The 23,097-nt window shown below is 38.6% G+C and overlaps 1 protein-coding gene across 1 annotated transcript in view; it reads left to right on the top strand.

The window, feature by feature from the left end:
• LOC122551725 (low-density lipoprotein receptor-related protein 1-like) overlaps positions 1 to 23,097 on the top strand; it is a 1,910,187-nt gene that overhangs the window by 958,459 nt on the left and 928,631 nt on the right. Inside the window, exon 12 of the mRNA XM_043694091.2 lies at positions 18,626 to 18,806. Coding sequence (XP_043550026.2) covers positions 18,626 to 18,806 — 181 coding nt within the window. The remainder of the gene's footprint in view (positions 1 to 18,625; positions 18,807 to 23,097) is intronic.

The raw sequence follows: 23,097 nt of genomic DNA, 5'->3' as shown, positions 1-23,097 counted from the left end.
ACCCCTCATCATTTTAGAAACCTCTATAAGGTCATCTCTGAAACGCCGATGCTTCTGGGAAAACAGCCTCTTGAGTTGACATGTGCCTGCTTCGATTCCCAGATTTGAAATTCTTGCTATCTCGTTTCTATCAAATGGATGGGAGAATGGGAAAGTGCTTGTTCATGAGGTAAGATTAAATAATGATGAGGGTGATAATAAGCAATAATCCCTGTTAATAGCCTCTAGTCACTCACAAACAACAGTCACATCTTAAAATCTGGGAATTGATTGAAAAATGTGGCTTTAAGAACATATCATTTGATTTTCCCCAAGATTGAATCATACCTAGCATGAAATTATCAATAACAGAGGCTTCAAGTGCTTCATAACTCTTAATGACTTCCAAATCAATGTTGCAACATTGATAAAACACAGAGATATCAACTTCAAGTAACTACTTCAAAGCGTCAATCAAGCAAAGTCAACAATTTACTTCAATTGTCAAAACAGAGGACCTGCTAGGCAATGTTTTCTATTAGACTGTGATCTCAACCTAGCAAGGGGCATGATTTGGTACTGAGTTGACATGTGTGATATGAGGGGCCAGGGGAGTGGCTGGGGGTATGAGCTAGCATGAAAGCCTGGTGTTTGGAAAGAGAGGAGGTAAGATCATTTGAACTTTCCTTTCTAAAGGATCCTCAATCCAGACTATGCCTCACAACTCTTACGAGGAGCTATGAATCTTTTGTCAAGGAGAAGCAGGCTGACACGACAAAACTGGGAAGGGTGGGGCTATTGCTCGTCAACTTGATAGTGTAGTGCTGGAAAAGAGACAGGAGGTCAGCCAGCATCTGAGAAGCAAGAGAGTCAACATTTTGGGCATAACCCTTCATCAGGACTGGGCTAGTTAATGTCTGTTTCTTCAATGGAGCCAGAGTGGCAATATGGGGCAGGCTGGCCTTATGTCATCACCTGTATTTTGTGCCAATGACAACTGCAGGTGTGGATAAGGAAAGAAATCTCCTGGAATATGTTCACATTCACCATACATAAATAGTTCTGGAGTCCTCTAATTTAGAAAATCCAGGCCCAAGTTTTGAGTTCCTTTTTCCACAAATGGTACAATACAGTTTAAAGGGTTTTTTTCATGCAGGATGGAGTAAATACTTTCAGACTGGATGTAGGTTTGCTCGCTGAGCTGAAAGGTTCATTTCCAGATATTTCATTACCTTACTTTCTAACATCTTCAGTGGACCTCATACAAAGCAATGCTTAAAATTCCTGCTTTCTATTTGTATGTTTGGGTTTCTTTGGGTTGGTGATGTCATTTCCTGTGGTGAAGTCACTTCCTGTTCCTTTTCTCAGGGGTGGTAGATGGGGTCGAACTCGATGTGTTTGTTGATAGAGTTCCAGTTGGAATGCCATGCTTCTAGAAATTCTTGTGCATGTCTAAGTTTGGCTTGTCCAAGGACGGATGTATTGTCCCAGTCGAAGTGGTGTTCTTCCTCATCCATATGTGAGGATACTAGTGAGAGAGTGCCATGTCTTTTAGTGGCTAGTTGGTGTTCATGTATCCTAGTGCCTATTTTTCTGCCTGTTTGTCCGATGAAGTGTTTGGTACAGTCCTTGCACGGTATTTTGTAAATGATGTTAGTTTTGCTCATTGTCTGTCTACGGTCTTTCAAGTTCATTAGCTGCTGTTTTAGTGTGTTGGTGGGTTTATGGGCTACCATGATGCCACAAACCCACCAATACACTAAAACAGCAGCAACTGAACTTGAAAGACCCTATACAGACAACAAGCAAAACTAATGTCATTTACAAAATACCGTGCAAGCACTGTACCAAACACTTCATCGGACAAACAGGCAGAAAAATAGGCACTAGGATACATGAACACCAACTAGCCACAAAACGACATGACCCTCTCTCACTAGTATCCTCACATATGGATGAGGAAGAACACCACTTCGACTGGGACAGCACATCCGTCCTAGGACAAGCCAAACAAAGACATGCACGAGAATTCCGAGAAGCATGGCATTCCAACCGGAACTCTATCAACAAACACATTGAGTTAGACCCCATTTACCACTCCCTGAGAAAAGGAACAGGAAGTGACTTCACCACAGGAAATGGCATCACCAACCCAAAGAAATCCAAACATATAAATAGAAAGCAGGAATTTCCAGCATTGCTTTGCATGAGGTCCACTTAAGATGTTACCGAGTAAAGTAATGAAACGTCTGGAAATGAACCTTTCAGCTCAGCGAGCAAACCTACATCTAAAACCTCAACCTGAGCTACAAATCTTCTCAAAACTTGCTACTTTCAGACTGCTATGATGACGCTATGCTTTACTTGGTGCTTTTCTGCAGAACAGGACTGAAATTACTTAAACAGAAGACAGAAGTATTAACCCAGCGTGAGGTGCTATTTAAGCCAGCCCAATTTCACTAAACCTTTGTTCATATTGGACCTGACAGTGGGAGCTTGCCAAGGGGCCAGCAGTAGTCCTTAAAGATGCTGTCAAATAGTGATGAGAACACTTAGAAAAACATAGCCACTTAAGTAAAGTGGCAATAATAGGTGCAAAAATTGTCTTGGCATTCAAGAAGCTTCCAAGTATTTTTAAAACATATATGAACATTTTCACAGAAAACAGACATTTGACACATCTTGCCAGTACTTTGCTAAAATGAGGCAAAACAAATTCTACTCTTCTACTTTAGATAATAAGCTTGTATTTTCTTCCTACTCAAATGTTTTCCATTTTTACCATAGACAATGCAATGGCCTCTGCTTCAACTACTCCCTCTAACAAACATTTCATGCTGTAATAGCTTAGTATAAAGACATTTGTCTTCACCTCTCCATTTTCTCTTTTAGCGACAAGTGACGGACCACTGCGCTTGCCTCCCACACCAATATAACTAATCTTTTTCTATTCACCCTACTAAGACAATTCATAATTTAGAATCTCTACGTTGTGGAAATAGACCATTTGGCCCATCAAGTCTACACTGACCCTCCAAACAGTATCCCACCTGGACCCATCACATCCATGTAACCCTGCATTACCCATGGCTAATCCACTCAACCTGTACATCCCTGGACACAATGGGCAATTTAACATGGCTAGTCCATCTCACCTGTACATTTTTGGTCTGTCAGAGGATACACGGTCACCTGAGGCTGGGATCAAATCCGAACCCCTTGCACTACGAGGTAGCAGTGCTAACCAGTGAGCTATTGTGCCACCAGCTTAAAAAGTACCCTAAGTTCTCCTTTTCTCTGTACTGTGCATGACCAGTTCCATCTCTCTTTATATAAACTTAATCTCCATTTAAGTTCTGTATAACAGAGGAAAATGACTAAAATATTCAGCTTGGAAAAATAAATATCTAACTTTGGCAATGAGCTATTGACCAGGTCATCTGTCTGAACATGAGGAAGAGGAAAATTGGCTTGGTAAATACCTTCATATATACCTTGAATGAAATTCCAACATAAAAGTGGTATGATATGCATGAACGTGCAGTTTCACTATAAATATCTGCAAAATAATTTTTCAGTAGGAGCCACTGACCACACTGATCTTAATAGTAGCAGTGATGCAACCTGGCTGAAAAGTCATCCTAGAATGATACTGTAGTGAATTGTAATTTACATAGTCTGTTGAGAAACTGGGTGGGAATGAACGAAAACAACTAGAGAACATGGTGTCAATCTGATAACATGCAAGAATCTGCATGTATTGTTCTGAATACATACAGTAAACACACAGTATTTGAATATTTATCACACAAAAGGAGTATGCACTTAGAAGATAGAGAGTCAGTCATAATTTCTAATCATCTAGACTTCTGGCTGAAAAAGAAATGGGTGAGTTGGAAATAAGGCCAACATAACAATGCAGTATTTTGTATGTTTTTCAACTGCAGCCAGCCTATTGCATACTAAGCAGGCCTCAATCAACGTGAGGTAGATTAGATTAGATTAGATTAGATTACTTACAGTGTGGAAACAGGCCCTTCGGCCCAACAAGTCCACACCGACCCGCCGAAACTCAACCCACCCATACCGTTACATTTACCCCTTACCTAACACTATGGGCAATTTAGCATGGCCAATTCACCTGACCCGCACATCTTTGGACTGTGGGAGAAAACCGGAGCACCCGGAGGAAACCCACGCAGACATGGGGAGAACGTGCAAACTCCACACAGTCAGTCGCCTGAGGCGGGAATTGAACCCGGGTCTCCGGCGCTGTGAGGCAGCAGTGCTAACCACTGTGCCACCGTGCCGCCCACAAATAGCTAGAACTTTCACTAGAAACAGATGGTAACTTAACTGAGGCTTTCAAATTGGGTTGTTAGAAAGTAGACAGATCCTTGATGGTACTTTGATCCCTACACATATGATGCCTCTGCTGTCAGCCAGGCCCACAGCTCCAGTGGATAGAAGACAAACCACAATACTTTAAAAAAAAATGGAAGAATGTGAGGAAAAAAATTGACACAGCTTTTAATGGAGGAGAGCTTGGCATGAAAGTTACTTTAATTGCTCTCCTTGGCCCTCCATAAAATTCTTCTTGAAATTAGACTCACCCACCCACTGTCCCTCCTCATTAAATGTCCACCCAATGTGCATTCCGCTTCGAGACCAAGTCAGGAATTTATTAACTGGGAAGAAAATAATAAAGCGGTTACAACAGAATCATAAAACAGAAATTTGGAGAATGAATATTAGAATTCACTGAGATCATACATTCTAATTCATGACATAGGGCATACAACCTTTACCTTTTGCTCATTTGATCAGCAAAATACAGTTACATTATGATTCGTAGATGAAAGGTCATGAATTATTCAGTTTCCAAATTGCATGGGTTTAAACTTCTCCGAGAACTGACAGGAGTATAATACTGTGAGAAATGTCCTTTGTACTTGGGTCATGATTGTGAACTCCACTAGTGAGCAGTTTTGGAGAGAAAAAAATTCTTTGATTGCATTTTCTTGATGGAAATCTGGAAGGAATATCGGCAAAAAAATGCTAAGATGTTCATGTTTTTGACTGTGTGCCATCTCAGTGAAAAGTATTAATTATTTTGAACAAACCTTTCAGTGTGGCTTAGTTCCAGATCACATTGCCTGACAGCGTAGTGGAGGCAGGTTCAATCAAGGCATTCAAAAGTTAATTAGATGATTACCTAAAAAGGAAGAATGTGTTGTTCTCTTGCCTTCTTCCCGTAACCCTGTACAAAGTGAGACATTTATTTAAAGAATTGATGTGGACCCGATAAACTTTGTAATGATTCTGTGAAATAGTTTGTTCTCATTTTACTGCACTAAAGTCAAGAGTTGGTCTACACAGTAAAGGCATTTAACTCTTTAGAGTTTTGTATTTTCTGCACAAGTCCTAACCTACGTTTTACAGAATGTATCATATCTCAACTGAATTTTACAAAATTATGAAATATTTTAACGTAGGTACCTTGTATTTGTCATATTGAAGGAGGAAGCTCATTTAAACTTTGTAGATGGTAATGATGTGGTTGTTTTGCTCACAATCCTACTTTTACTGTGATTGTCATAAATCTGAATGTACAACATTATATATCAAATAAATTTGTACAAGTGACCAAGCATCAATTGCAAGTAATAAGGAGGTCCACTTAACTTAAAGCAGAACCCCAATTTTGTCCATGGACTTCACACCCTATTTGAACATTCAGTGGCATTTGATTTAGATTAATTACAGATTTGTTCCACTGCTGAAAGGGGCCATTCAGCATATCACTTCTGCACTGGTTCTGAGCACTTTAACTTAATACATATAGAGTCATAGAGTCATCTCTTCTGCCTTTGTTTCATATTGTATTTATTTAAATAATCATCCAATACCTTTTTGAATACCTCACTTGAATCTACTTTGACTATACTTCTAGGTAAGTGCATTCCATGCATACATTACTTGCTATGTGAAAAAGTTAGTTTTTTCACTCACCTCATATTTGCTTCTTTTGCAAATCCTTGAAAACTCGGCTGTCTGGTTCTTGCTCTGTTTCACAGTGAAAACAATTTCTCCCTATCCATCTTTCCAGATTCATCATGATAGTAAAAATTTGATCAAATTTCATTGCAGCCTTCTCCTCTCTGCATAAAACTGTCCCAACCTCTCCAAGCTTTCCTTGAAACTGAACTGCCTCATTCCTGGAACCATTCTTGTAATCCTGTTATGCACTTTCTCAAAAGTATTCATACCTTTCCTGCAGTGTGACACCTAGAACAGTACACAACATTGGAGCTGAGGTCTAACCCGCATTGTTTACAAGTTTATCACAACTTCCTTGCTCTTGTACTCTCTATCCCTATTCATGAAGAATATGTATATTTTATTGACAGCCCAATCCACCTGTACATTTAATGACATATACATGTACATCAAGGTATCTTTATCCCTGTACATTCTTTAGACTAGTATTCTTTGTTTTGTTGACTTGGTAAAATGCTGATGTATGTCATGGATCATACTTCCAGATCCCTGATGGACATATTGAACTTTTAAATTCCAATGTACGTTTTTTTTTAAAAGAGGGATGAAAAGAATGTTCTGTCCTTTCAGTGATGTATTTAAAAACCTGGTATCTTCCCAGCCTTTCAAATGAAATGCTGTTGACACTCCTTTAAACAAGAGTCCTCAAAAAAAACCATGAATAATAACACACTAGAACACTCTTGAAAGAAATGCTGAAATTAAATGTATATAAGGTAAAGACTTGAAGTGTCATCACTATTGTAAGAGGCCTAAAAGCAGCAGCCAAGCTTGTGCACAGCAGGTTTCTAGAAATAGAACTTAGATAAATGATCATACAATGCATGCATTTATGTATCCCCTTTGACATTCCATGGCATTTTGCAAGTATATTAACAAAGTGAATGATAGGTCAGCAAGTAAGGAGGGTAGCTACAGTAAAGGCTTAGTTTAAAATGTATATTTTAACAACAGCTTAGAAAAAAAAATACATTAAGAACAAAATTCCAAAGCTTGGTATGTAGGCAGCAGAAGGCTTGGCTGACAATGGTACACTAATGAAAATTCAGAATGTTCAAGGAGCAAGAATTGGGAAGACAAAGGAATTCTGGAGGGTTATGTTGGCTGCATCATGGTAAAAAGGTAAGGGGAGCAGGGGTCAGAGGTGCAAGGATTTGTAAGGAGGAATGAAAATTTTTAAATCAAATTGGAAGCCAATGCAGGTCAGTGAACACATAGGCGATATGTAACAAAGTCCATGGCAGGGAAGGCACCTGACTTGAAGAGTTAAAACATAGGATAGATGGATACAAATTTTGGAGGGGTCAGCACAATTACGGTCTTTGGAGAGGAAAGGAAAAGCATAAATGGAGTGCTAGTTTGCAAGCTGAAAAGGTCAATGATGCTTTTTTTTTGAGCAGTGGTTGATAATTCCAATACAGAAGGGAAGTGTGACAGTACCTGGGTATAAACTAAGGCTTGGAGTGTGATATGAACCTATCACTTGATTCAAACAAACAATCTTCAGTATACATAATTCAAGGGTATTGGTTTTGAATTAATAAGACTACAAAAAAGTAAGACATAGTAACAGAATTAGGCCATTCAGCTCATTCAGTCTGCTCCACCATTCGAACATCGATGATGTGTTTCTCAACCCCATTCTCCTGTCTTCTTCCTGCAACCCTTGATCTCTTTTCCAATCAAAAAATATCTATCTCTGTCTTACACTCAATAACTTCGTTTCCGTAGCTCTCTGTGGCAATGAGTCCCACAGATTCACCATGCTCTGTCAGAAGAAATTCCTCCTCATCTCAGTTCTCAAAGATTATCCTTGAGGTTGCTTCCTCAAGCACCAGTATCTCCAACTGGAAACATCTTCTCCATGGCCGCTCAATCCAGGCCTCTCAGTATTCTGTAAGTTTCAATCAGATTCCCCCTCATCCTGCTCAACCCCATCGAGTACAGACCCAGAGTCTTCAAGCACTCCTCATATGACAAGCTCTTCATCCCCAAGATAATTCTCGTAAAACTCACCTGGATCCTTTCCAATGCCAGGATATCCTTCTTTTGATATGGAGCCCAAAAGAATGCATTAAGACCAAAATTCCAAAGATTGGTATGTAGACAGCAGAAGGCTTGGCGACAATAGTACAGTACTGAAAATTCAGAATGTTCAAGGAGCAAAAATTGGGAAAACAAAGGAAGTCTGGAGGGTTATGTTGGCTGCATCACAGTAAAAAGGTAAGAGGAGCAGGGGTCAGAGGTGCAAGGATTTAGAAGGAGGAATAAAATTTTTTAAATCAAATCATGACCTGACTGGAAGCCAATGCAGGTCAGAGAGCACATAGGCAATATACAATGAAGTCCATGACAGAGAAGGAACCTGACTTGAAGAGTTGAAACATAGGATAGCTGGATACAGATGCAAAATTACTCACAATATTCCAAATGCAGTCTGACCAGAGCCTCAGCAGTACATTGCTACTCTTGTATTCTAGCCGTCTTGAAATGAATGCCAATATTACTTTTGCCTTTTTAACTGCCAGTTGAAAAACTGTATGTTAACCTTAAGATAATCATAAACTCAGACTCCAAAGTCCCTTTCGGCTTCAGATTTCTGAAGCCTTGCCCATTCAGAAAATGGTCAATGTCTCTATTCTCCACCCAAGTATATAACCTCATATCTTCCCACATTGTATTCCCGTCTGTCATTTCCTTGCCCACTCTTTGAGTCTTTTGAAGTCCTTCTGCAGACTCCCCACTTCCTCAACACTACCTGCCCCTCTACCTATCTTTGTTGCTAAGTTTGCAAATGACACAAAGCCCTCAGTTCCTTTGTCAAGAATTTTAATATATTACATGAATAGTTATGGCCCCAGTATGGATCCTGCAGACCTTCACTAGCCATCGGCTGCTCTACTGAAAAAAAAGCACCCTTTGTCCCTACTTTCTCCCTTCTGCCAGTCAGCCAATCCATGCCAGTACCCTGCCCTTCACACCATGATCCCTTATCTTATTTAGTAGCTTCTTGTGTGGCAGCATGTCAAAAGCCTTCTGGAAATCCAAGTAGATTACATCCACTGGCTCTCATTTGTCTAACTTGTTCGTTACCTCCTCAAAGAATTCTAATAGATTTGTCAGGCATGATCTCCCCTTGCTGAAGCCTTGCAGGCTTTGCCCTATTTTACTATGCATTTCCAAGTATTCTGCAACCACATTCTAAAGAATGGACTTTAAAATCTTGCCAATAACCGAAGTTAGTCTAACCGAGGTGTTACATTAACCATTTTCCAGTCCTCTTGAACCCTCTTTCACTCCAGTGATTCCTGAAAGATCACCACCAATGCCTCCACAATCTCTTCAGCTATCTCCTTCAGTCCTCTGGGGTGTAGTCCATCTGGTCTGGGTGATTTATCCACCTTCAGATCTTTGATCTTCTCCATCACCTTCTCCTTAGTGATGGTAATTACACTCACCTCTGCCACTGACTCTCTTGAAGTTCTGGTATGCCACTGGTGTCTTCCACTGTGAAACCTGATACAAATTACCTTTTCAGTTCTCCACCATTTCTTTGTTCCCCATTACTACTTCTCGAGCCTCATTTTCAAGCAGTCTAATGTCCATTCTTGCCTCTCTCTTATCTTTCAAACATCTAAAGAAACTCTTACAATCTGCTTTTATATTGCTAGCTAGTCTACTTTCATGTATCACCTGCTCTCCCCTTTTTTTTAGTTATTCTCTGCTGGTTTTTAAAGGCTTCCCAGTCTCTGGCTTTCCACTCATCTTTACCACATTGTATGCTTTTTTTTAGCTTCCTTTGTCAGCCATGGTTGCCTCATTCTCCCCTTAGTACGTTTCTATATCATTACATTTGATTCACTTTTGTCCGTCTCAAATTGCAAGGTGAATTCCATCATATTATGGTCACTTTCCTTTCAGCTTCAGCTCCCTAATTAAAGTTTGCCTCAATACACATCACCAAATGCAGAATTGTCTGTTCCCCAATGGGCTCTACCACAAGCTGTTACAAAAAAGATCATATTTATTCCTTTACTTGAGATCTGTTATCAATCTGATTTTCCCAGTTCACCTGCATATTGAAGTCCCCCATGATTATTGTGCCTTTTGTAAATGCCTTTTCTATCTCCTGGTTTATTTTCTTCCCTATATCTTGACTATTGCCTGTAAACAACTCCTATCAGTGTCGTTTTCCTTTGTTGTTCCTCAACTCTACCTACACAGATTGTTATCCTTCTAACTCTATGTCACTTCTTGCTATCAATTTAATTTACTTTCTTATTAACAAGGCAACCACCTCCCTCAGCTCATCTGTGTCCTTTGATAGGCTGTGTATCCTTGGATATTTAATGTTCAGCCTTGATCCCCCTTGCAACCATGTCTCTGTGATACCGACATCATACCTGTCAGTTTCAATCTGCTCTACAAGCTACAGGTTTTAGAGAGGATGCAAGAAGAGGTTTGCCAGGATGCCACCTGGATTAGAGAATATGAGATATAAGGAGAGGCTAGAAAATCTCAGATTGTTTTTTCTTGACTGGCAGAGGCTGAGGATTGACTTGGTAGAAGTCTATAAAATTATGAGATGCACAGATAGGATTGATGGACAGAATCTTTCTCTCAGAGTTAAAATGTCTAATACAAGGGGGCATTCATTTAAGGTGAGAAGGAGAGAGTTCAAAGGAGGCGTGAGGGGCAAGTTGTTTACATAGATAGTGGTAGGAGTCTAAAATGCACTGCCAGAGGTGGTAGTTGAGGCAAATACAATAAGGACATTTATGGGATTTTTACATGCATCCATGAATATGCAAGGAATGGAGGGATGTGGACCAAGGGAAGGCAAAAGGGATTAGTTTCATTTGGCATCATGTTTGGTACAACATCATGGGCCAAAGGGTCTACTCCTGTGCTGTACTGTTCTATGGTCTTTGTTCTATGTAAAAGCTCATTTATTTTGTTTCATATATTGCCCCTTTGTCGTCTGCTGTGCTTGAAGTTATATTCCTGACCCTTATTATATGCACTGTCCTATTACTTGTTCTGGAAACTTTAATAACCTCAGCTGAGTCCTCCCCTCATCACCCACCTTAACCTTTTCCATAATTTTCCATGCAATTGAACCCACACCTCTACTATTTAGTTTAAAACCCTCCCCTGTATGTGCATCACTAACATGGAACTACCTTCAAATACATATACCCAAAATTGGCTACAATTGTCTTGGCATACAATTATTTGGACTGAGCATTACCAATAGACAGCAGCTGAACTTGAGCGGTAAGTGTAGACAGCAGACATAATTCAACCTGCTGCTGCCTTGCAGAGGATAATTATCATCTTGGAGGGCCACCAAAATTGTGACCAAAATTACCAAATGAAAAGCAAAATATTCAATCCAGTACAAGATATCCCAGGTCGTCATGTTTTTTTTAAGAATGAAAAGACCTTTAAAATGCTTGAAATTGATCAGTGTAATAAAAAAAAACCTTTCTCAATGTGAAAGTCAAAAAAAATCTGCTAATGTGTTATCCACAACTATCTACAGCAGACTTTTTCTTACTAGTCTGTATCAGTATTGAAATTCAAAGTTTGTGAGAAGATTTGTAGCTCGGGTGCTCGTTGCTGTGGTTCTGTTCACCGAGCTCGGGTGGGTTTCTATTGGATGCTCCGGTTTCCTCCTACAGTCCAAAGATGTGCAGATTAGGTGGATTGGCCATGCTAAATTGCACATAGTATTCAGGGATGTGCAGGGTAGGTGGATTAGCCATGGGAAATGCAGGGTTACAAGGATAGGATTGGGGAATGGGTCTGGGTAAGAGGCTCTTCGGAGGGTCGGTGTGGGCCTATTGGGCCGAATGGCCTGCTTCCATACTGAAGAGATTCTACGATGATGAAATTAGAAATTTCATAAATTTGTTCACTGTGCAAGCTTGGCACCAAAATAAGGTGCATCAAAGATATCCTACAGGATAATGTCCACCATAATCTGATCATTGTGCATATTGACCAAACAGCCTAAGGGTGAGATTTTAACATGAAAAGTGTTAAGTCTACATAAAACTATGCCAGAAAAATAAGATATCCGAAAGGTCTGTGCAACAGGAGAAGCTAGCCATTTCACACTGTCAATTTCCATTACCAACCTGATTTGTGCACCTCCAAAAGGCATTAGGATACTGACATGCCATCTGCGTGTTCTAATTTCAAAGTGGCCTGTTCTTTTCTGGCCCATACAGGCAACTGGAAAGTATAGTCAGAGTGATTTGATATTTAGACAAATATTAGTCAATCAAAGTGGTGTCAATTTGTGATAGATAAACCAAACCTGACTAATCTAGTTGAATTTTTGAGGAGATTACTAGCTTTTTGAACATGGGCTTCTCTAGGAATGTGGTCCATATGCCCTTCTGGAAGATATTTGATAAAGGCCTTCTGCATAACTTGGAGAGACTGTCAGCACCAATGAAAGTGTCACCAACCAGATATAAATCTCAAATGACCATGTGATCCAGACACCTACTGAGCAAACAATAATGACTATTTCATAATCCAATGCATCAGGAATAGCCAGGGATGCAGCCCACGTTTTGACTTGGTAAAAGTATCTAATCCAGTTAATGCAACTTAATACATGAGAAACAGAAATTATGGTTCCCTTGGGGTGTTAGAAACAGGCTTATCATTACTCAAGATCTGGTTATAAACAATTCAATTATTTCGAATATGTTAATTACAGGGAGGTTAGTGACCGAATTAAGCAGTTTTTGATTTTTCTTGTGCAGTTGGCATTTTGGGAGTACACAAAAAGCTTTGGTAGATTTTAAATGAAACACTCTTTATCACATATGTAGGATTATGTGCATAACTAACAAGGATGACCTTAACTGGACTAACCTTTAATTAGATGTGAAAATAAAAACAGGGAAAGAAAACAACCTATCAGAGAAAGGCTATATAAAGTCACTTGAAAAAAGGAACAAGCGTTAAAAAAAATCAAAGTAGCAAATAGGAATGTGGATAAAAACATGTCTTCACATTCAAAGCATTAAAATCAAAAATAGCTTTCAGTATTTTAGCAACAAGAGCCTAGTCAAAGAATGGTGAGAACCATAAAATATGCTAACAGAGTGAAACTGACAGTAAATATAAAACAGATAATATATATTAAAAAGATTATTTGCTCCAAGTATTCATTAGGGGAAATGTGAACATTATAGCCGGCTTAACTAGGAATACTCCTGCAGAGTGAACTGCTTCCGTATAAATCAAATGGAGTTCCCAGAGACTTAAAGAGCCCAAACCAGATTCATCATGTGGGAAGAATAGCATTTTCAGAATCCTGTGTTATATTTGAGTTATTCATGTTTTCTGCGATGGAATCTATTATCCAAAGCGTCTTGGCAATGTAGAAACGGGCTGAAAAGTATCATTTCAAAAATAATAACAGGACAACTTAGGTGACAGATTCATTCATCTTATATTAGGATTTGATAAAATATTCTAATTAATCATTAGGAGTAAACATAATATTTTTTAATGTCATAATTACCTTGCAAGGGGCAGGTACTTTGATCAAGAAGGGATGGTCACTTCAATCCAATCTGAAAAGTGGGCAATCTAAATTGATGTGAAAAGTATTATAGTGTGGAATAATTTGATGACTAAAAATCATTTGAGAATATCCTCCATTAATGTCTATACAACATTGACAGAAGTGTTGAAAGCAGTGGGTCCTTGTTTGAAGAACTATGTTGCGAGTATGGACGTATTAAATGGAGTGGTCCAGCAATCAGTGCTTTGAATTTGTGCTGTCTCCTCACACATGGATTCACAATAACCTGTGGAAAAGTCCAATTTATTGATGGTATCAGAAAGAATTAGCTGTTGAACTGAAAGAAGTATTGTGGAATCCAAAAATAGAGAGAAAAAAGAGAGAAGAGTAGAATATTGATAGGTGGGCTTTAATAATAAAGAAAAGAATCAACAATATAAATTATGAAGTCATAGAAGCTGTACAGTGTGAAAGCAATCGATTCAGCTCATCAAGTCCACCCTGACCCTTCAAAGAGTATCCCATCCAGACTCAAATCCAGCTCCCCACTCTATCCCAAAACCATTACATTTCCCATTGCTAATCCACCTAGCCTGCGCATCCCTGAACACGATGGGCAATTTAGCAAAGCCAATCCACCTAAACTGCACATCTTTGGACTGTTGGAGGAAACATGAGCACCCAGAGGCAACCCACTTGGGGAGAATGTGAAACCTCCACACAGACAGTCGCCTGAAGCTGGAATTGAACCTGGGTCCCTGATGCTGTGAGGCCAGTGCTAGCCACTGAGCCAGCATGCTACCCCGTGGAGGGTATACATGTTATCAAAATAGCTTAGAATAGTCATGGCATATCTTAACTTTTTTCTGTTTGATACTCCAGATTAAAAAGTCCACAGGTGAAAACCTCATCCTGTCTCCAGAAATAGAACCTGATTGACATGCTGCTCCACCCATTTCTCGTTTTCCTGCCGCAAAATGGAAATAAAGCATTTGTGATTCTGATGAAAGGTCATCAGCATGAAACATTACCTTTGCTCCTTCTCAGACCTGCCTCCAGTTTTGTTATTCAAGAAAATGAAAGCTGGTCTCTTCTCGGGTTGATCCTCTTGGTTTGATAGGAAAGAAAACATCAGCTTTCCCATTCAATATCTACACTCAGATTTTCTAGGTTTATTTTCAGTGAAGAACTGTCTTGGTATTCAAATTGTCAACTGCCTAAAAAAACAAGTAAAAACAATAAGGCATATAAAATGAGAACCGCAATAACAAAGTTGTAATTTAGAAATAATATTGGGTTTGTGTCTCGATATTGTTGATGTTCAGTACAAAATAAAAGTCACTTAGCTATGAGAACAAATTAACACATGAGTGAAACAGTATGATGGAAACATTAATGTATCTCTCTCTAGAAAATAATAGTAAAGGAATTTGTACATTAGTCTCACCGAGTAAGTAAAGGCAATAAAAATAGACTGCTTAAATCTTTAGGAAGGGACACATTTAATGCATCTGTGCACACTTAAGAAAATTAAGGTGAAAATAATGCATGCTGTTATTATAGAAATAATTTATGGTTCTTTAAACACTGGGATTATACCAGAATATTAGGAAAAAAAAAACTTAAGATAAAAAAAAAAGACAAAGAAAGTTGTAAGCTTGCCCCTAACAGTGCATTAAGATACAAATACCTAACATGTTCATTTGGAATTCTTGTCTGTACTATTTTAGTGGTGGTATTAAACCATTTATCTCCTTGAAATATCAGCGAGGGGAATTTTCATGAAATGTGGTAATGATCCATCTGTTACAATTCCAAAGTGTAATTTCAGGCCAATATTCTTTCCACTGTGACATTAATAGTGGGATATATAGTGGAGTGAAATTGTTAAGGCAAGAATTTAAATGCATTTATTGAGATTTATGAAAACTACATAATGCCTAACAAACTTATTCGCATTTTGGAAGTATGCAACAGATCTGACAATAAAATTGGTACCATGTGCCCTGATATATATCTTAACTATGAAAGAACATTCACTCTTACTATAACCAGAGACTTCTAGCCACACTGAAAGGTAATGATTAAAAAGAACTGTGACAAGCTGAGTGATAAACTGGAGAGACCTTAGTAGATAACTATTGTCCATTCTGACAAATAGGTATTCCCTGAAGATTGAACCTCCTGGTTGTTTAATTTAATTGCTCACAGAAAGAGGCAAAGTAAGATCTAGTGGATTAGGATTTTGAGCAGCTTACAAATGAACGTTAATTACATTTCAACAGTCATCAAGTTACAGTCAATAACCTTTTTTAGACAGAGAGAAAGAACCTCAGAGGAATTTTGCAAAAAGATCTTGCAAATAAGTTAGCTGTTTCAATAATGCTATAACGTTGATATTGAAGTGATAACATGAAATATTGCCTAATATGTCTTGTCTGCAAAACACCAGGATATATTCAACATGATAAGTACTATCTTATCAGCTTGCTTACTCCAGATCATCTGCAATGTAATAGAAGTAGCCATGATTAATGTTATCAATTGCAAAATTGAAAAATCTGTTCACAAATATTTGATTTCGACTCCCAATCTCACTGCAACCTTGATCTAAATATTGCCTGAATTTCAGAGGTTAAGTGAGAGTGACCACCTTGACAAGAAGGTAACCTTTGTCTGTATGTGACTTCAAGGAGCCTTAGTAACTGTAGTCAATGGGAATTGGAAAATGTGTCTAATGGTTTACTTGAGTTATACTCAGCAAAAAGGAAGATCACTATGGTTTCAGCCCAAAGTCATCATAGTGGGAGTTCTTAAAGAAAGCAACTTAGAACAAATCATCTTCAGCTGCTGCTTCATTGACATTTCCTCCATCAAACTACATAATGCCTGTTATGGCTGTTCACAGAAAAGTGCTGATAGGGGAAAATGGGTCAAATTTCAGAAACAGTTCGATACAAGCTATTAGAATTGATTAAGACTGTTATGTTATCACTGTCTGGCTGCATAAAGTGGCTATGAGATACTGCAAGAATTTATCAGAAACCTTTTTGGGAATAAGAAGTGATGTGATGATGTAGGTGTGGGAGGGAGGAACACCTTTCCACTTCAAATTCAGTATTCAGAATGTTTCATGTGTAATTATTCAGAAAATGGAGCATTCCATGCCTGCACACAAGAACCAGATAACACTGACATCTGGGTTTATGAATGGCATGTAACTATGCCACGAAATTGTTAGGCAATGACTCCTCCAACAAAAAAAAACATAATTTGATATTTAATATCATGACAATCAATGATGCCAGATTATCAACATTCAAGGAGTCATCATTAGCCAGAAGCTTAACTGGGCCAGTCAACTAAATGCATGTCAAAGAGCAAGTTTTGTGGAATGGGTGGTTTACAACCTTGTAAGGCGTCATCACCACTTACAATATTTAAGTCTGGATTTTTATAGAATGCTTCCAAATTTCTTGCGTCGGTGCAGCTGTAAAAACGCTCAAGTGGTATAATGTAATCTTGGACAAAATAGTGCCTTTGATCAACAACCTATCCACCACTGGCAAACTATAGCTGCAACATGTAACATTTAGAGGATACATTATTGGTACTCACTAAGGCTTCTTGAACAGTACTTTGCAAACCCTCAAGCTATTCTACCAAGAAGTACAATAGCAGATGCAAGTCCTTCAAATTGCACACTATCTTAACTTAGATAACCAGCTTGCTGCTAATTTTCCTGCGATATTGTTGAGTTAAAATGCGGGAAAAACATACTGTAGTGCACTGTGGGACTCGCTGCTCTTTTATATGATTGGCTTCCACTGAATGATCCGGGATGTAATCTGTAGATTAATTGCTACCCATCTTCAAATGGATATTTTTCTACAATATTGATGCCTAGTGAAGGATGGTAGAAGATAGGCTCAATCTTGAAAATGAATAAATACTTATAACATTTTAAAAAACAACTGGTTGCATTTACTCCAAGATGCAAGATCTGTTGTGAGATAGCATGCTCTACATAAGAGTAGGTTTACATGCACAACTCAGAGGCAACTATACAACATTGGTAAAGCATACTGGACACATAGCTTACAACTGATTAACTCCTCCCAGGTACATTGCTTCTTATCCTGATGGTTGGGGCCTATCTCATGATGTCATTAAACTCCTTCATGCTGTAACTTTCTTATACAATAATCATCATCTTCTTAAATTTTGGTCTTGTTAATGACATCTGTAACCGAAGAAGGCATTAAGAAAAATGCATTTGTGAAACAATTAGAATTTCTGTGAACAGAGAAAAAAAGTCGAGGATCTAAATCACTTGAGTGAGAGAAGGGTTTGTTGGGACATATGACTTCAAGATGCTTGTTTCAAAAATATTTAATGTCACCAAAATTTTGTTTTCAGCATTTTTCATTCTATTTCCATATAAATGGTTAAATAAAGATGCCATAGACTTACCAGACCAAGGGGCTGCTCTCTCATTAGAGACAGAGACGACTGGTGGTAGTTTAACCTGAGGGTCACCACACCTCATGTGAGGGGAGAGGTTGAGAAGGAGAGTTCTTCATGGTAACCTCAGCCAGTGCATGAATTGAACCAGGGGTGTTGGCATCACTCTGCATTGCAAACCAATTATTTTTTATCAATGTCTTTTAGTTTTTTGTCCATTAGACAGTAGCAAAAACTAGATGTCCAGAACTGCAATGCCTGAGACCATCGCCATTATGTTAAAAGGAAGCTAATTAATCTTTTCTGATCCAACAATGCTAAGTATATTTTTTCTAATCTATGTCATGTGCCAACTTGGTGCATATTATCACCTTTGAACTGCAGAGAGATAACAACTCTTTGATAAGAGCATCACCGAAGCTAATTTGTGCACAGGAGCTGTACCCCTCATTTTAAAATGGTTCAAGAGGTGGTCATAGGGTGAGATGTATGACAGACTCACCCTGCCATGTCAACCAAATGCCATTTTACCTCTCAAATGTTGTCATCATTTTCAATTTTAATTTCCAGGTGTGGATAATGTTGAAGGCATCGCTGTGGACTGGATTGGGAATAACTTGTATTGGACAGATGATAGTTATAAGAAGTCTATAAGCGTAGCAAGACTGGAGAAGGCTTCTCAGACCAGGAAGACTTTGGTAGAAGGTGAGATGTCACATCCAAGAGCCATCGTTCTGGATCCTATGCATGGGTGAGTGCTGTTTTTAACCAGCTTCAGGAGACTTCATCCGATGTTAGAATTAGTAAGCCTTGTGCAGGACTCACAATATTTCTTTTTACCTATAGAAATAATGTATGATCCCATGGGAGTATGGGGTGCATTAATATGGGTTGTACATTGTTATTGCTTAATAAAAGGACTTTGTTCGCATCAGAGACCTCTAGTAACTTCACAGTAAATCTGCAAATGAGCAATTAAAATTTTTAAAGTCTAATGTAGCATTACCCATAAAATCTTTTGTTTCCTTAAACAGTTCTTTTTATGGGCACAAAATATAATGGAATGGAGGTTTTAAAAAGCAGTTCCAGTTCAGCTGCATGAGTAGAAGCAGAAATTACACACTGGAGGCAGTGGGATGTCAGCTGGATTGACTTTTTACCCTAGAAATTGGATCACCCATGAAGCGAGGCCCAATTTGGGAGCAGTGCACGTTCCAGATGAAAGAAAAAGACAAATTGTTTAGCCTGACTCAATTTAAAAAAAAAAGAATTGGCAGAAACCTACAGAGAACAATCACAGTGGCAGAGGAAGGGTGTGTGTGGTAATGTTGGTAGCGCAATTCCTGCAAGATTGGCCAGCTGAAATTATAGTCAAGGATCTAAAGTATGTCTGGAAGGAGGGTGTAGACTATCACGAGGGGGCATGCTGCAGCTGGAATTATCCAAGGTTTTAGTGTTGAGCCAGAAGGATCAGTTCATATTATTGTAAGTATTTTTATAAAATATCTTTGCAGTTTTGGTGGTAGACTCTTTCAGGGTTACAGGTTAGACTGTGTGTGGACCTGGTAATCTCAGGTTACCTATGTTAAGCATACATGAGTCTCTGATTTGACTCTCAAACTAACATTAAGCCCCTTATGAGCACATTCAAAGGGCCTGATAGCTGACTTTAGGCAGCTTCAGCCACAATTTTTATGTTGCTTTCAGACATTTTCAAATAATAGTTGAATGTCCAATTTCCCAACTCCTCCCCTGAATGTGCTTACTCATGGTTAGATGAGCTGCATGCTTGAATTGGTGCCACAGAAATTTATTGTTCTGATGAAGGGTCACTTGACCTGAAATGTTAATTCTGATATCTCTCCGCAGATGCCAGACCTGTTGAGGTTTTTCCAGCAATTTCAGAAATTTATATTTGACTTTTGTTCAAAGCAATATTTATTCAATAGAGTAGGGTAGACAACATTGAACTTAATACTTCAAACAAAAAGAAAATATTGATAATTTTATTTCTGAAGTAAGTTGTTATAATGCTTTTTTCTGAAAGAATTTGGAGGCACTTGCTTCTATTTAATGCAGGTGACTAATCTTTGTGACGATTTTCAATATGAGTGCTCAACTGTATTTTGATCTCATTTGATAATTATGTGTGTTGCCACAAACCTTTAATGTGGATATTACATGCCCCTGCCAGGTGTGTTTCCAACAGGTGGGAATGTAAAATAGTTTACCTAGCTCCCACTTTCCCAACAACTCTCTTGTTATTAAATAGGATGGACAGTGCTGATATTGGAAGCCAGCCCACCATATGTATATAAATAAGTAAGGGTCAATTGAGCTTGTTAAAAACTCTATTAACCCTGATATTTCCCTGCCCATGCCATTATACAGTTGGCATTGGCAAGTTTTGGTGGTCATGCGGCATGGACATGGTAAATAGACAAGGTCTTTTCGTCAGGGTGGGGAGGCAAAACCTATAAGGCATAGATTTAAGGTGAAAGAGGGAAGATTCAAAAGGGACTGGAGGGCAACTTTTTCATGCAGAGGGTGGTGCATGTATGGAATGAGCTGCCAGAGTTAGTGGTGAGGCTGGTACAATTTAAAAGGTATCTGGATGGGTTTATGAAAAGGAAGGGATTATGGGAATATGAGCCAAATGCTGCCAAATGGGACTGGATTTATCTCGAATATCTGGTCAGCATGGATGAGTTGGACCAAAAGGTCTCTCTCTTTCTGTGCTGTGCATCTACATTACTCTATATTTTACTATATTTATTAAAATCAACTGTTTTCCTGAAAGGTACTATTTCCAAATGATTTTCTTCAAAAAAGCAGTGAACACTATCACATAAATTGGCTGTTTTGAGGTTTTATTTATGGCTAAGTATTTTATGTTTTCAAAGTTACTTGGTCGCAACTATTCCTCTTGATGCTACTGGAAGTATCAGTAAAAGTAATTTTATCGAATCTTAGTGACAAGTAAAGTACTTGTCGCAGTCTTGTAATTTTGCAGCTCTTCCTATGCTGTCAGTAAAATATTGGACTTGGCAGATTGCCTGAAAGGGTCGGCATTCTTGAAAATCATCATCCAAATTTTCTTTGTATGAAGTGCAAATGCCATGACAGGCATAAATCTAGCTTCAGGGAAGGTTTATCACTGTTTTTGTCTGTTTATTTCCACGCCAAGAAACAAATACCGATCTGCAATATGTCAGGATTGTTTTTTTTTTCTTTTTTGCCTGTGAAAGGTGGGGAAAGGATAAAGCTGGAACATCAAAACAAAACCAACTGTCTCATGAGTGAAGTGGAAAGCCCAGTGTCATATAATAACTGAATGGCACCCATGACTTGTCCCTAACTCTTTGAATAATGGATTCCATATTAAAATTTCATTTTCTCCACAATTCTCTGATGTGACCTGAACTCTACAGAGCAACACTGTTTTGTTTTGATTGCAGCCTTGGGATGTTATCAAAGTCTTGCAGACTTACTCTGAGACTGACTGAAATCTCAGTTGCTATGTTGATTGCAGGCTTTCTTTCATAAATATTGATACCAAAAACAAAATCACCCAGGGCAGAACTTTCCTGTTTTCAGTCAAAGTGTTCTCTTGAGTGAGATTCATGATGCACGGTCTGACATGACTCAAGCCACTTTTCCAATGCAATCATCCAGTCTTCATTGCATTAATTATGCTGCTGGGCTTTTGGGTGCCTTTCCAATTGTGGAGGTTTGACGAAGGGTCACTGGACTTGAAATGTTGACTGGACTGCTTTCTTTCTACAGATGCTGATTTCCTCCTGCACTTCTCTTATTGTTCATATCCTTTCCTATTTACAAATGATCCTGATTGTACGGGAGATATTTGAATGTCCACGGCTGTGGTCTTGGATCTTTGAAAATATGGCAACATCCCCAAAACCTCTGACTCTTTCAGTCTAATTGGTGTTCTCCTTACTAAATAGGATAAACTCATGGATCATCTGTGAACATCTTGATACAGTGCTGCATTGTTGGATACAATATCTCATGCAAGCCTTAAGTTGATGCCTGGAAAAACATTATGATGAAAAAAATTCAGCATCTATTGACATAACTTGATGCCACACCTTAGCTAGCATGTCACAAATTGATATGAAGGTGTCTCTGGAGAAACAGAGTCTCCTCAGACACTGCTGACATGATTATGCACATAGCCCTTGGTAAATACACTATGTTTGAAGGAAAGTGCATTCTCCTAGTTTTGAATGGCATCTGTTTTTTTTTTGCCGGTCTCCCCTTTGCAGGCCCTAGCTCAGTAGCTGGTTGAACAAGTTCTGTACCACGAGAAAAATTTGTCCCTCACCACTTACACTCCTCTTTCGCCTTCTCTCTTCCTCACTGGGGGAGCAGTCCCTAATGTAATGGAGGGGAGAGTGGTTTCTAGCACAAGTTCTGTAGTGCATAATTTTATTTGCAGCATTTCGCTTACCTCCCAAAGAGAATGCCTGATGCAGCTTGAAAAGTAAAGAAAAGATAAATTAGCAATGCAAAAAAAATCTTCAAACACTGTTCTGCTAAATTCAGCCAATGTGCCACTTGCAGCCTTTATATCCTTTGCAACACTGATAAAAAAAGTAACTCACAACAACCACGCTGTCTGTTCAGCCACCATACTCTGGCATGGGAGACTTATTATTGTTGATTTGTTCCAACTGACCTTTAATTAGATTTTTAAACTTAGTGGCCAAGCTGCTAATTTTAATAACTGTCAAATGAGAGGTTTGCATTTTAATGTTGTGTAACCTATGGTCATGACATCTGATTTCACATATTCCCAGTTGTCTTGATTTCAAGAGATAAAATTAAACCCATTGTTTGATGGGTCAAAAACACAGGAAATGAATTTGAATCCATTCTTTAGAAAATTAGTTTCTAAATTATGGAATATCAAAGGCCATTAACAATACTGAGGAAAACTAGTTGTGAAATGATGATGCTAATGTTACTGATGCTACAGATAACATTGATGAAGGCAAATAAGATTTGCATAATAATGTTAC

This window comes from Chiloscyllium plagiosum, unplaced genomic scaffold, assembly GCF_037043375.1.
Source record: "Chiloscyllium plagiosum isolate Xiang-an unplaced genomic scaffold, Cpla_swu_hap1 HiC_scaffold_7, whole genome shotgun sequence".
Lineage (NCBI taxonomy): Eukaryota > Metazoa > Chordata > Chondrichthyes > Orectolobiformes > Hemiscylliidae > Chiloscyllium > Chiloscyllium plagiosum.
This window is presented reverse-complemented; position numbering and strand designations above follow the sequence as displayed.